The 12807-nt window shown below is 40.5% G+C and overlaps 1 protein-coding gene across 2 annotated transcripts in view; it reads right to left on the bottom strand.

Moving 5' to 3' along the window:
* Nucleotides 1–427: 427 nt before the first annotated feature.
* The window catches only part of DDHD1 (DDHD domain containing 1), a 68972-nt gene continuing 56592 nt past the window's right edge, over nt 428–12807 (bottom strand). For both annotated transcript variants that reach the window (XM_074821113.1, XM_074821114.1), the window contains 5 exons: nt 12327–12402; nt 6605–6754; nt 5034–5286; nt 3558–3743; nt 428–1474 (listed from right to left, as the gene is read on the bottom strand). In XM_074821113.1, the coding sequence (XP_074677214.1) occupies nt 1293–1474; nt 3558–3743; nt 5034–5286; nt 6605–6754; nt 12327–12402 (847 nt within the window). In that variant the 3' untranslated portion in view covers nt 428–1292. The remainder of the gene's footprint in view (nt 1475–3557; nt 3744–5033; nt 5287–6604; nt 6755–12326; nt 12403–12807) is intronic.

The raw sequence follows: 12807 nt of genomic DNA, 5'->3' as shown, positions 1-12807 counted from the left end.
TAAATACCTCGGGCAGAGGCAGCTCAGAGGCCATATATGACACTTCTACTCCAGAGCCTTCCACATTGTTTTAAAATCTCAGCAATGACCTTTTAGTGTTTCATTTGGAGATTATTTCCTTTCATCACAACACTTCTCTCTTGACTTCTTCCTGAATTAGTTTCAGATGCAAACCTAATCTAAGCTCTGGTATTCTCAGGCTTCACCAAGTTTATTTTATGCTGCTCTCTTTCCTTTAGATAGGATCCTTGTGCATAAATACACATTTATTTTTATACAAACACGTGCACACATAATACACATTTAATAATGGTAAGTGAAAGACAGCTGGATCCTCTGCAAACCAAGTCTAATGTGCTGGAGAAACACTTGGGACTTAAAAAGCAAAGGCAGTTACTTACCTTTGAGAAGAATGTGACTGATGTCATTTGTGTGAAACCACAAATATTTATTTTTAATGAAAAAATACTTAAAGTGTGCCACAGTGTCCATATATTCATTTGAATAGTAGTACAAAGATATGTATTTCTGAGAAAAAGTCTTAACACTGTAGAAAATAAATGTGGTTCTTAAATTATGTCAAAAGAAACCAGTAAAAAAGTAATGTTTTATACACTGGAATAAAATGAAACAATTAAAGATAATAATAAATTATAATTACAGTATTTCAAATATTTGCTTCATGCTTTTTTCAGCATTAGTTTCTAAATGTGTCACGTATAATACGCCCTCGGAAGCCAGCAGTCAGAATGGTCTTTCAATGATACTGTGGATAATAGGATGTGGAGCTGAATAAAGTCTTAGAAAAATGACACCACCATTTGTTATTTACTGATACACAAAACATCAGAACATGGCAGTTTTAGGTTTGTACCTAACATATATTTTTGTTAATGGAAATTAATTTAGTTTTGTTTTTTTTTTAATCAACTAATCTTTTATACTTCAATGAACTAAACAGCAATTATGGTCATTAACAAGTATGTCACCCAAGCACACTGCACAACCGTGCTTACGGGATGCTACACGCTGCATTGGCTTTTTATACAGTCAAAGTTAACAAGAATTTGGAATCATTTCAGGTCTAATTAAGCACTGCAAAATGTTTAAAACTATAAAGTGCTTTTAAATATAAATCATTTTTGCTTTTTAGAAATAAGAAAAAATCCAAACATGCACTTAAACCTGAAACCTCCATGCCATATATACTGCAGTTTAACAGTAAAACATGAGTTTTGTGCCATTTGTTTTAAAATTTCCTTTCCCACCCCACCCCATCCCCAGTCAAAAATTCAAATAGTGTCTAAATTGGATTTGTCAGTATCTTCTTGGTCGGGTTTGCACATGAAGGTTAGAAGGAAAAGAGCAATATCCAGAGATGACCAATAGGCAGTGTGTGATGTGACTGCAGACCAGTATCTGCTCTCCACGAGACCTTCCCTGAGCTCGAAATCAATCCTGTGCTCCAGTTCCACTAGAAATTGAACAAGAAACAAAAACGTTGTTAGAATTTTATGTCAGCAGAATAAAAAACACCGACATGTTTTTCTATCAGGTTTGGGTTCTGATTCTACTTGTTGCATATAAAATGCACAGAGTATCTCTATGTTTACATTTAACACTACACTCGTCTAAATCAACTGTGATTTTTTAATAATACATACATACATTCTGATGCACACGCATTTAGCACAATGACCTAGGAGTGGTGCTTAGTTCAGGGATAAAAAAAAAAGAAATTAAACCTTGGAAAAAGCTGGCATTTTTTTTAAGCAGCTGTTTTCCTTATAGGAACTACATAAATACATTTATTTATACTCCTTATAATAACCACACAGCAGTACCCAGCAAATGTTGAGGTCCTGTTAGGAACCACTGACTTTCAGAAGGTGGATGCTCAGAACTTTCTGAAATAAATGGACTTCTCGCAGCTTTAGTGGCTCTACAAGGAGACTACAGCCAATATTACAAGCCCTTTCTGAAAACCAGCCATCCCTACACAGCACTAGCTCTTTTCATTTCCAGATTATTCAAAATATATTTCAGCAGTTATCCTTTCATTTCAATGGCTGCTTTGATTAATACCACATTCAAAGCAGTTTTCACTGTATGTTTAACTGGGCCAATGGCTAATCTATTGTTAAGACACTTTAGCAGTTAGAAAATCTCTACAAGGAGCAATAGAATAAAAAGGACAAAACTAAAAGCCTGCTTAGCTACAAAAGCCAAAACCCCATATTGAGTAAAAAATGCAGCCATTTATCAAAGCCAGTTTCAAGGAATTTTAATTCTTGGCTCCAAGAGCACATAAAGGGAGCATCGCACAGGCGCTGCCTCCGCCCTCACGGCACAGTGGCACCCGGGGAACGAGATGAGGGCCTCGTCTTTTCACAGGAGCACTGCACCGCTCTGCAAACGCAGCAAGGAGAGGGAGTCAGGGCTCTCCAATACCAGGAGACAACCACAGTCGTTTCCACTAAGACGCATACATTAAAAAAATTAAACACCCAACCACCAGTCCCTCTGCAGGAAGGACGCCCCGAACGACTCTGTCTCCCTCCGACGAGAGGCCGTTACAGGAGCTTGGGCGGCTGCCAAACCCCACCACAAGCCCAGCGGCCGCCCTCTCAGAAGCAAATACTTTGGCCATGGATTGCATCATTCAGCTTCAGCCTCGCTGGCCTCTGCTCCACGTTCTCCTTCTATGGAGCAGGGATGGGCTTGCAGCAAAGAGGGACGCAGGAACCGTGCAGAAGGCCCTTGATGTGCCCCCACCCCCTGCCAAGGACCTCATGGGCAGCTCCACAATACTCACTGTCATGCCACTCTATTTTCCTCAAGTTTAAAACAAAGTCTCTGTCCTCAAATACTGACTTTGACAGATTATCTGTTGAAATTAGCAGTGATGAACGGACAGCAATGTATCATGTGAATGATATCACAAGATACAACATACTTGTGACTCCTTAGATTGCAAAAACCCTTGCCTTGCAACAGTGCCAATGAGAAGTTTAGAAATAATATCAAGTATGAATTTCTGTAAAGGAAGTACCTATACTTTTCCAAAAAAACTGCTGCTAAAGTTGCACTTTCTGTTTTGGGCAGTTCAGATCAGGACAAGGACAGCTTCTGTTTCCAGTCACACATGTCTTTAAATCCGGATTGCATCAGAATTGCAAATGTATGTGGAAATTTAAATAAATCCATTTTATGATAAATGGTGAGAGGGATTCTCTGCACCAATTATATTGCTTCTCCTAGTGGGAGTCTAGGAACTACTGATATGCAGATCTCATTAGCCAAAACTCATACATGCATATGTAAGTACAAACACATATACAGATAAACCTCCTTTAAGAGGAAAAAAAGATTAAAGGGAGAACAGAGGCTGTCCTTGGACAGCAGGAATGGATTCAATATTTATCATTTTAGAGCAAACCAACAAAATTAAATAGTGGCATATGTTGTTATGGTATTCCCAGCCTCCCACAACATACAGATGCAGCCCACTAAAGGTCTTGTTTCCATGGGGTTTGTAAGGTGGACTCGTCACTAACCTGTGGGCTCAAGAAAGCCTGAGCTGCTGTGAGGCAAAGGTGGTGTCCCAACAGTTGTGGCCTTCTTGTCATCTCCCCCCTCGGCTCCATCTTTTCCCGTCTCGAGTGTCTGTGGGGTGGTTGTACTAGATCGACCAAATCTTGAAAAAAGCATCCCGCCGAGGCCCTTCCCAATACTTGCAGCTCCTGCATTCAGCATGGAGGAAAAAAAAAAAACCAACAACTAAGCACGAGGGCAGCTAAATCAAACCGCAAATTAAAATCACTGTAGCACCCATCAATTAGAGTTGAGTGACAGACAGAGAAAAACACTATTCATACTTTTCTAGGGTGGGAGCAGCTTATCTGACTTAAGTGTACACTGTTTATCATGAGACTAATCTAGCATATGAGCAAAGGCTATAATTTGAAAACTGTAGTTAGGGGAACAAAAATACTTGAGAACACTTCCTCAGCAAGAAATCTGGTACTTTTACAGACATGTTACATTGCAATTCCTCTTCGATAAAAAGTCTTAAGACAAAAATGCTTCATAACAATGTTAGTACTTTCTGCACGCAAGAATCCCATCAGGACATTTAAGACATTCCTCTCATTAAGGGTCCTTATTCTGGCATCACCCTTACAGACACTTAGAAATGCTACATCACCCTTTAAAAGGACTATTTTGGTTGCTCAGGAAGAGGGGTGTAAAAGTTAAGAACAGATACGTGATGTTTTCTTCTGACTTTGCTGCCACCTTATGGACAAGACATTAAAGTTATTACAGTAACACAGAAAAAGCAACCCTGCTTTGAAATACCACATCTTTCTACTTAAGGACTAAACTGCTTTTATATACTTTACTTATTTGATTGGGAAGATTCCTGGCACTAGCCTTCCTCCAAATCCCATGCAGAGAGCTAAAGAAAAGCCTTGAGTCAACAAAAACTGCAAGTGCGTGCTCAAATATAAGCTTCGGGGAAAGTGAATTTAAGCTCACTTAAACCAGGGCTTATTTTGAATCAGAAAGCCAGAAGGGGACAGACTTCATATTAAAACAGTCTGAATTTCCTATTGTAAAATCATGAGTTAAATGTAACAGCTTACATAGAGTGATTTTTCTCCTATTTGCCAATATCAGAAAATGTAGACACAAAACAAGCTGTATTTTTTTTTCCCCCATGAAGCAGAATGGAAACTATTAAATCGCCAGGATGTTACTTCAACAAGGCAGACAACAATAAGGCAGCAATAGCATAAACTCCCTGACCCACACCCTCTCCCCGCAAGCCTTGACTCCGGTGTATGTAAACCATCTTTTCGTCAAAGTAAATGTCAGCTGGGATTAAAACAAGCCCCATACGCCTACATCGAACAAACCGAAACGGCCAGGAATAGTTTGCTTATGGTTGCACCTCAAACACCACCCCACAGAGTGGTGAAGCTCTACAAGAAGGTCCTATATCTAAAACAAAGGACATAAAGAACAATCACCTAATATACTCGCTTTGCCTATGTTTGTTATAGACTCTCCGTAGTGGCGTCGAACCATGACTGGTGAAGTAGTTGGGCTTGGTACAGTTGAAACACTTTCGCTATCGGTAACTGAGGTAGGTTCTTTTGTTGGGTTGAGAAAACTTGGCTTCATATGTTCGTAAGGTAGAGGGTTTGCAGTGTTGTACCAGTGGATCTGGACAGGCGAAATGTTGCTGTAGTGTTTCAGAATTAAAGGTTCTAACCTATAGGCCTGCAAAAGTAATTCAGAAAAGAAAATCCTGAGCGTCAAGACTGAAAAAATCACCTTCCCTTCTCATACAGAGTCCTCTCCAACCTCAAATCCAAAATATCTGCAATGAGTGAAGCCTAGAAAGTGACAGAATGGTGGAGTTATGTTCTGGTTCACTTTTATTTTTACAGCCTGGAAAATATCTCAGCTGCCCAGTTGCTTGTGCATTCACTTTTGCACATTTCTCTGCAATGCTTCTACTACGTGCTCTTACAAACATGCAAGTTACTGTTAACAGGTATTTGTTATTGTGCATTGACAGAGCAAATTTTACATACAGTTGATTCTGCACAATACAACAGAGGAGGAGGAACTGGCTTTGTAAACATTTTGCTTGATGACTGCATTGATCCCTGTGCAAACCATGAATTGGTGTGCTTATTAAAAAAATCATTTTCTATTGATTCTTTATTTTTCTTTGTTTACTTAGATATAGAAAAGCATTCTGCACTTCTTTATCTCAAAATTAAGTTACTATTTGCTGAGTGGGACCACAGAGTGCAGCCTGACCCATTGTCCTAGATGTCCCAGGGAAATTCTGGTTTTGGAGTAGCTGAAGCTGAACAAGATCTTGAGATGAGCAGAACCAGCATGTTTGGTCTGAAGTCTGAATATACTCAGATTCAGGTAGAGTTTAAACACATAAGTATCCTCAAATTACTCTTCTACTGTAGGCATGAAATCCCTAATCAAGCTTGCATCAAAAAAGTTGCCAAGGTGATACAGATCAAAGGCCCTTTGATAACAGCAAACACTGGCTGCCTATGGAAGAGTATAAGGACAGGGTGAAGCTGTACCAATACTGCCCTCCCAAGTGCTATCCCGCCCTCTAACAATCTGTTACTCTGGATCCCTTGGGGATAAAAACCCAATGATTTTGTTTTTCTACAGTATTTCGGAAACTGCTTGTGAAGCCTTTAGCAGCCGTAGTATCTTTGGACAGATGATGGTTAATGGAAGACTGTAAGTTAAACACAAGTTGGAACTTGACTGAGAAGGATTATTTCTCTGCAAAAAAAAAAAAAAAAGCAGAGTAATCTCGAATCTTATGTTTATTAATATGAAAATAGAAGCAAAGTATATGGTATTTAAGGCAATTATTTGTTGGAACTGTTATTCTACAGTTACAAAAACCAAGACATTGTACAAAAATCATTAACAAATAGTCCCATGCTGAAACATACTTGTGTTGATTCACACGCTTTGAAGTTAACATCATCACACAGCTGATGCTTAAAAACAGTCAAGGTAAAAGCTTGCAACTGCAATTAAAACTCACCACTGGATCTGTTGGATGAAAAATATTTAGTAAGCGGTTACAAATTGTTCTGGGCAGAATATGGTCTTGACTACCGCTGTTTCCTGGACGGATGCCACGCAATGCCAAAAACACTGCTAATGGAGATCCCATACAGAAGAAATTCTCAACCTAAGGAGAGATTTCATCCACATTAATAAGGATGGAAATAATGCTTTCCAACATGGCTGGATTTGATTTCTCTCTTCAACTGATTTCTCAGTTTCAACTTAGTATTACTAAGTCAGAATGGGGAAGACCACTGTAACATACATACTGTAACATCAAAGTTAAGTTTCCCATTTCCCTTTGCTGTAAGAAGAGAGTTACATGTTGTGGTGCTACATCGCTGGAAAACTAAAAAACAAGTCAGATACTTGAACTGAAAGAGGTCTCCCAACACTGGAAAGGCTGGAGCAAGAAGAATCTGGAAGACGCTAAGGAAATGTGATGAGTTTCACAAGACTGAAGCCTGATTTCTCATGAAACTTCCCAAAGCTTACACACCTTCTTAATCTTACCCTAACCAAGTACTCCATGATTTGTTTTGCTACACACATCCATCGAGGAAGTAGAAATGCAAGCTATGCTGAGTATTAAAGTTAGTAGTAATACAGTAGTCACACACATACAGGCTGGTGTTATGTACAACCTCTTAAAAACACCTAGTGTTAAGTGAACACAATGGTGCTCGTCAAAAGCGCCACCACGTCACACGTTAGGACCCGCTACCCAGGAACAGGTACTGCACACTGAGCGACTCTGCGGGCTACTCTCACGGCATCCAAAGCTCCTGTGACCTTGCTCTGAAAGGACTGCCTCTAACACCAAGAGGCAATTGAGTAAACCTGAACTGCAACTGCTACCCCATCTGACAAAGGTCACTGAACATGCATCAGTGGTAACGACTTTTGGTCGCTGCCAACCTGGGCCGGGATTCAACAGTGACCTAGAGGTGAAATGGCTTCGTATCCCATTACCAATCCTCAGACATTGTCTCCTAGAAACATCAAATGTAAAACTCTGTAGTCAAATATATTTTTGTAAGTCAAAGTTACTTTTTAACCTTTATTTTCTTATATGAAAAATTAATTTTACCATTAGCAGACCTTCACTGCAGCTTTCCCAATAGTAGTGCCCAGTTTGCAGGGCACTACAACTGAGCAACTCCTAGTGTGCTGCTACTTAACCAGCAAGAGAAATCTCTGCATTCTTGCTAAGTGCACGCGGAGGATGCTTGGATTCCCATGTGCCTTCGTTACATGTCAGTGCATGGAGTGAGGGTGTAGAAATAATGGTCTGTTTGATCTATCAGATTCCAGCACTGCACAAAACATTCCTCCTCCTCTGACTTGGCACTGGCACCCCACCTCTTCCTTCCAAATGAATGCGCAAGTCCCAGTTCAATGGAAAAAAAAAAATAATTTAGGTCTTCAGCAAAGCTATTCAATGTCATATGCTGCAAAGCACTGCTCTGTCATCTATACCGTCACTCTAGACTGGTGCAAAGCTGCTTTCCTTTCTTATAATCAGGCTCCACACAGACCCTTACATTTTTGCAGTTTGGACAAAAAGCTGTCTTATCTTCAAATACAATAGAAACAGATATTCACAGTGCAATCCTTTAAACGCAGTAAGTAACCTTTAACCCTGTCCACCCAATAGTGCTGTATCGAGCGCCTGGAGTACATAATTATGGTCCTTCTGCTTCAGAAAGAAATCAGAGAGTGACTGCCAGCTTACACTTGCTAGCAGATGCTTAAAAGATGTTTTCATGAATTCATCTTAGGCAAGCACAGACTAGGCAAAAATCTCAAAAGGTAGATAGTTTCAGTGGCTACATGGTGCGTGGTTTTGTTCCATTGTTTTTATTGGTAAACATAAGATTAACAGTGATCACAGACAGATGCTTTTTTCTTGGAGGGTTGTTCTTTGCTATGTATCTTCTTACATGTGTAAGCCTTTTAACATGGTCTTCCACCTCTGGAATTGCTTACAAAGTACCGATTGGTGGGTATCTTAATGGGTAGCACCAGAGCAATACCAAAGCAGTGAATGCTAAAAATCAAAAGCAAGCCTTCCAAAAATAAAATCCTTTAAATTGCAGCCATTAGACTCCCAGCGCTGTTGCAAAGTGGCTGAAGATTGCCATGCGATGAAACCTACTGGGAATAGAGGACTAAAATCTTTCTAGAAAACATTTATTAATTTTGGTGTTTCTCCTAGAAGCAGGAGTGGGGCACTTCACATATATGCCTGTAAATGTTTAACAAGAGAAGGCGTATTTAAGAACATGACCTTTCAGGATAGCATTTTTCTCCTGGATATGAGTCAAACAGAAGACTTAATGAATTTATTTGTATTTTAAGCGGAAGCTAAGCTAAACAGTCATCAATTCTACTTAAGACTGCAGTATCTTCAGAATTTAAAAAAAAGAAAAAGCTGAATGAGCCAACAAAAGCAAGGCAGCGCAGCTCTTCTGTGCACAGGTAGGTGTGGGGAACAAATGTTCTTTAGTGGTGATGTTAAAACAGAAGACAATTACAATTTATGTTTCTATGCTGCCTTTCAGCCTGGAGGATCACAGACATCTTCTCAAAGTGAGGAAATACAGACCTCTGCAGCAGCCTCTACCCATTCCTGCATCCAGGAATGTTCTGCAGCCCTAGCAGACAAAGGGAACAGAGACATACCAGTACTACACGGGGAATTGAACTGGGCAGTTGCGTGTTGAACTACTACAGCACATTTCTGCGTTCAGTTTAAAGGCTTCCTCCTCTCAGGTAAGGCTGCATGTCAGCATCCCATTAAGCTCTCATAGTTCTTGTACATGTAGTAAATCACTAGTATTTTATAAATAACTTGTGACAGTTGTTATCAACACTGTCAGATGATGCTACATAGAAACCACAAGGTCAAGTACAAGCTGGAGCTTCTTTCAGAAGAGTTTCTGTAACTCTGGGTGAATGAGAAGTGCTAAGGAATCCTGAAGCACATTGACAAGTCCAGATTTAAATGAATTTCCACCTCAGTACTAGGGAGCAACTGAGGTATGTCCCACCCTCCTCTTCCCTAATGTGATTGAAAACCATCCTACAACACAGTTATTTTCACTCACCAGAGGCATAAAGAGTAGGTACTGCACCATTCCTGATGTTTTCATGTTCTTTAGCTCCTTTAGCCTTTAACTCTGACTGCTCTTACATAGCTGGTAGGGAGAAGGCTGCCCTCCTAAGCTTTACGTTTACAATGGGCTGTTGGCTTTGCTTTTAACGCACACAGGTCCTAATGATTTAGCAGATTATTCAATTGTGCCATCTGAGGAGTAGTAGAGGAAAGAGAGCCATAAAATACCTCACTCTCAAGTTCTCATTCTGGTGGCTTGTCCAATACATGATTAGAGTCCAAGACACTCCATATCTTCAAGGGTTTTTTTTTCCTCCCCAAAGGGTCAGTTAAACACAATCATTTCTTCTAATATTAAATCCCAGCCAAGTTAGCTGCTGTATTTATTCTCACATTTGTCTTGCCAAAAGCTACCTTTGTGCTTCCTCAACATCAAGCACGCCTAACTCCAATTAATGTAGGACTAGTGACTTTCATCCTGGGAAGCTTAATTTGTTTCAGTCCATAAAAGAGGCAACGCGTTGACAGTGGCTAGCCTTTTTCATTACAGCTGTAGATGCCTGTTTCCTTGTGTAATACAGCCTAAGAAGATCAGTGACCAAACTCTCCTGCATCACACAGACCAACGTCATTTGTGGATCAAGCACTCGTAGTTAATAGCAACTCATGATCAAACCAGAGCTCTGATCTGCCGCAAAGAGCCAAGGTGCTGGTAGTTGGTACCTACAAAGCAGTTAGTTCTCTTTCAACAAGCTAGTCACCCTCCATAAGCAGGACTGGCTTGCTGATCAGCAATTGTCTTTCAATGACACCCTGCAGAAATCCTCCCTTGGCAGAAGCACTTTGCCATCATGTTCACGGAAAGCCTCTCTCTTCCCCTGGAGCTGTCTCAGGCATGGTACTCAAGCAATGGGAGTCACTAGTGTAAAGCTTCACAGAAACAAACATCTTCCTTTCAGTAAGGGTAAGAAAAAGGATGTACTGCAGTAATTTGGATTGATACAGTCCTCTTTCTTCCCCCTTTCTTTTCCCCTCCTTTCCTACTCCCTCTAAAAGCATCTGTTCAAAAAATCTTCAGTCTAAATGCAACTGAGTGAAGAATAATCTTTCACAGAGCTGGAGAAGTATCAGCTTGACTCCAGCTTCCTTGATGGTAGAGATAATAGCGTGATACATGTTTTTAAGCAGTGATGAAAAGGAGAAGGCTATGACAAATTGAATTATGGTTAGTTTCCTCTTTTTTATGGTTCAAGGTTGACCTTGGCTTCTAGGAGTCCTTCTGAACTCAGAAGGAAAGAAAAATGGCAAGTTAAGAAACAATAATCTGTTTTGTTCTCATCTATCATGTCACACTTCTATGGTTTAATATTTCAGGATATAGTCAAGCAACTAGAAGGTGTTGCACATCCCATCAAGCAGCTAGAAAATGCCTTTTCCCAGTGATGAGAAATCCTAGCAATTTGTACAGCTGATCAGCAAGCAATCTATTTCATAAGACTAAAAGTAACTTGTGCTAACTGTCAGACCAGAGTAATTTGGAAGGAAACAGGTTGCCCAGAGAAGTGGCTGCCCCCTCCCTGGAAGGGTTCAAGGCCAGGCTGGACGGGGCTTTGAGCAACCTGGGCTAGTGGAAGGTGTCCCTGCCTGTGGCAGGGGGGTGGGACTGGATGGTCATTAAGGTCCCTTCCAACCCAAACCATTCCATGATTCTATAAAATCCACTGCTGGAGGAAATTCAATCAGATTTTCTCAGAGATGTGACATGTTAGAAGTAGTCCCCAAGGAAAATGGATTAGTCAATAAAGTAGAAGTGAAATTGTTAAAGATAGGTGATTAATGTAATTTGCCAAACAGCTTTTACCTTCCCACATAGTTGTACGTGTGTGTGTAATATGTACAGGTAATGTATATATATTATGTAATCACAGAATCACACAGAATCATCTCGGTTGGAAAAGACCTTGAAGATCCTCCAGTCCAACCATTAACCTCACACTGACAGATCCCAACTACACCAGATCTCTCAGCGCTGGGTCAACCCGACTCTTCAACCCCTCCAGGGATGGGGACTCCCCCCCTGCCCTGGGCAGCCCATTCCAACGCCCAACAACCCCTTCTGCAAAGAAATACTTCCTAAGAGCCAGTCTGACCCTGCCCTGGCGCAGCTTGAGGCCATTCCCTCTTGTCCTGTCGCTTATTACTTGGTTCAAGAGACTCATCCTCAGTTCTCTGCAACCTCCTCTCAGGGAGTTGTAGAGGGCCATGAGGTCTCCCCTCAGCCTCCTCTTCTCCAGACTAAACAACCCCAGTTCCCTCAGCCGCTCCTCATACGACATGTGCTCCAGACCCTGCACCAGCTTACACAGGTTTATATATTTACATAAACATATATATTTGTACTAAATAGTAATATATGAATACAGTAACATCTTTACACACACTTCAACCAATACATTAAGATTATTCTCTAAACATCATGTCTAGGGACATGGAAAAAAAAGTAAGTAGAATAACTCATATTGCAGGTGTATTTTTACAGCAAGTAGAACATTCAGTAAAACCCCTCGAACATACATACCTTAAACTTTAAGACAGGTGGTTTTGATATGGTGGATGCCTTTAACCCATGTAACCTCTCTTCTATCTCTCTCAACCTAGAAAATAGAGATCTTTCTGAGATCCAATAAAAAATGTAGCCTTAACCTCTCTGATCCAAACAGGCATTCCTGTGGGGTCCAACACAGTTTTGTCTGCTGGGAAGAGAGAGTGATGGTGTCAGTATTTCTTGGATGCAGTCCAATTGATTAAGAATCAAAGTATGTGAAATACCATTTCTCTGACCACAGAAGGAATCCATCAAGACATGACAGTTTCCTTGTTCACCACCCCAAGCATCTGCTCACCCTCCTTCCTCAGGAGTAGGTGACTCACCTCCCATTTCCTTGGTGTTTTTGCAGCTAAATCACCTGTTTTGTTTGGTGTTTTTTTGTTTTGTTTTTTAATAAAAAACCCCAACAAAAGCCACAGGAAACTCCACGGCCCAAGTGGAATAGCTGGAG

The sequence above is a fragment of the Strix aluco genome, chromosome 4, assembly GCF_031877795.1.
Source record: "Strix aluco isolate bStrAlu1 chromosome 4, bStrAlu1.hap1, whole genome shotgun sequence".
Taxonomy (NCBI): Eukaryota; Metazoa; Chordata; class Aves; order Strigiformes; family Strigidae; genus Strix; species Strix aluco.
This window is presented reverse-complemented; position numbering and strand designations above follow the sequence as displayed.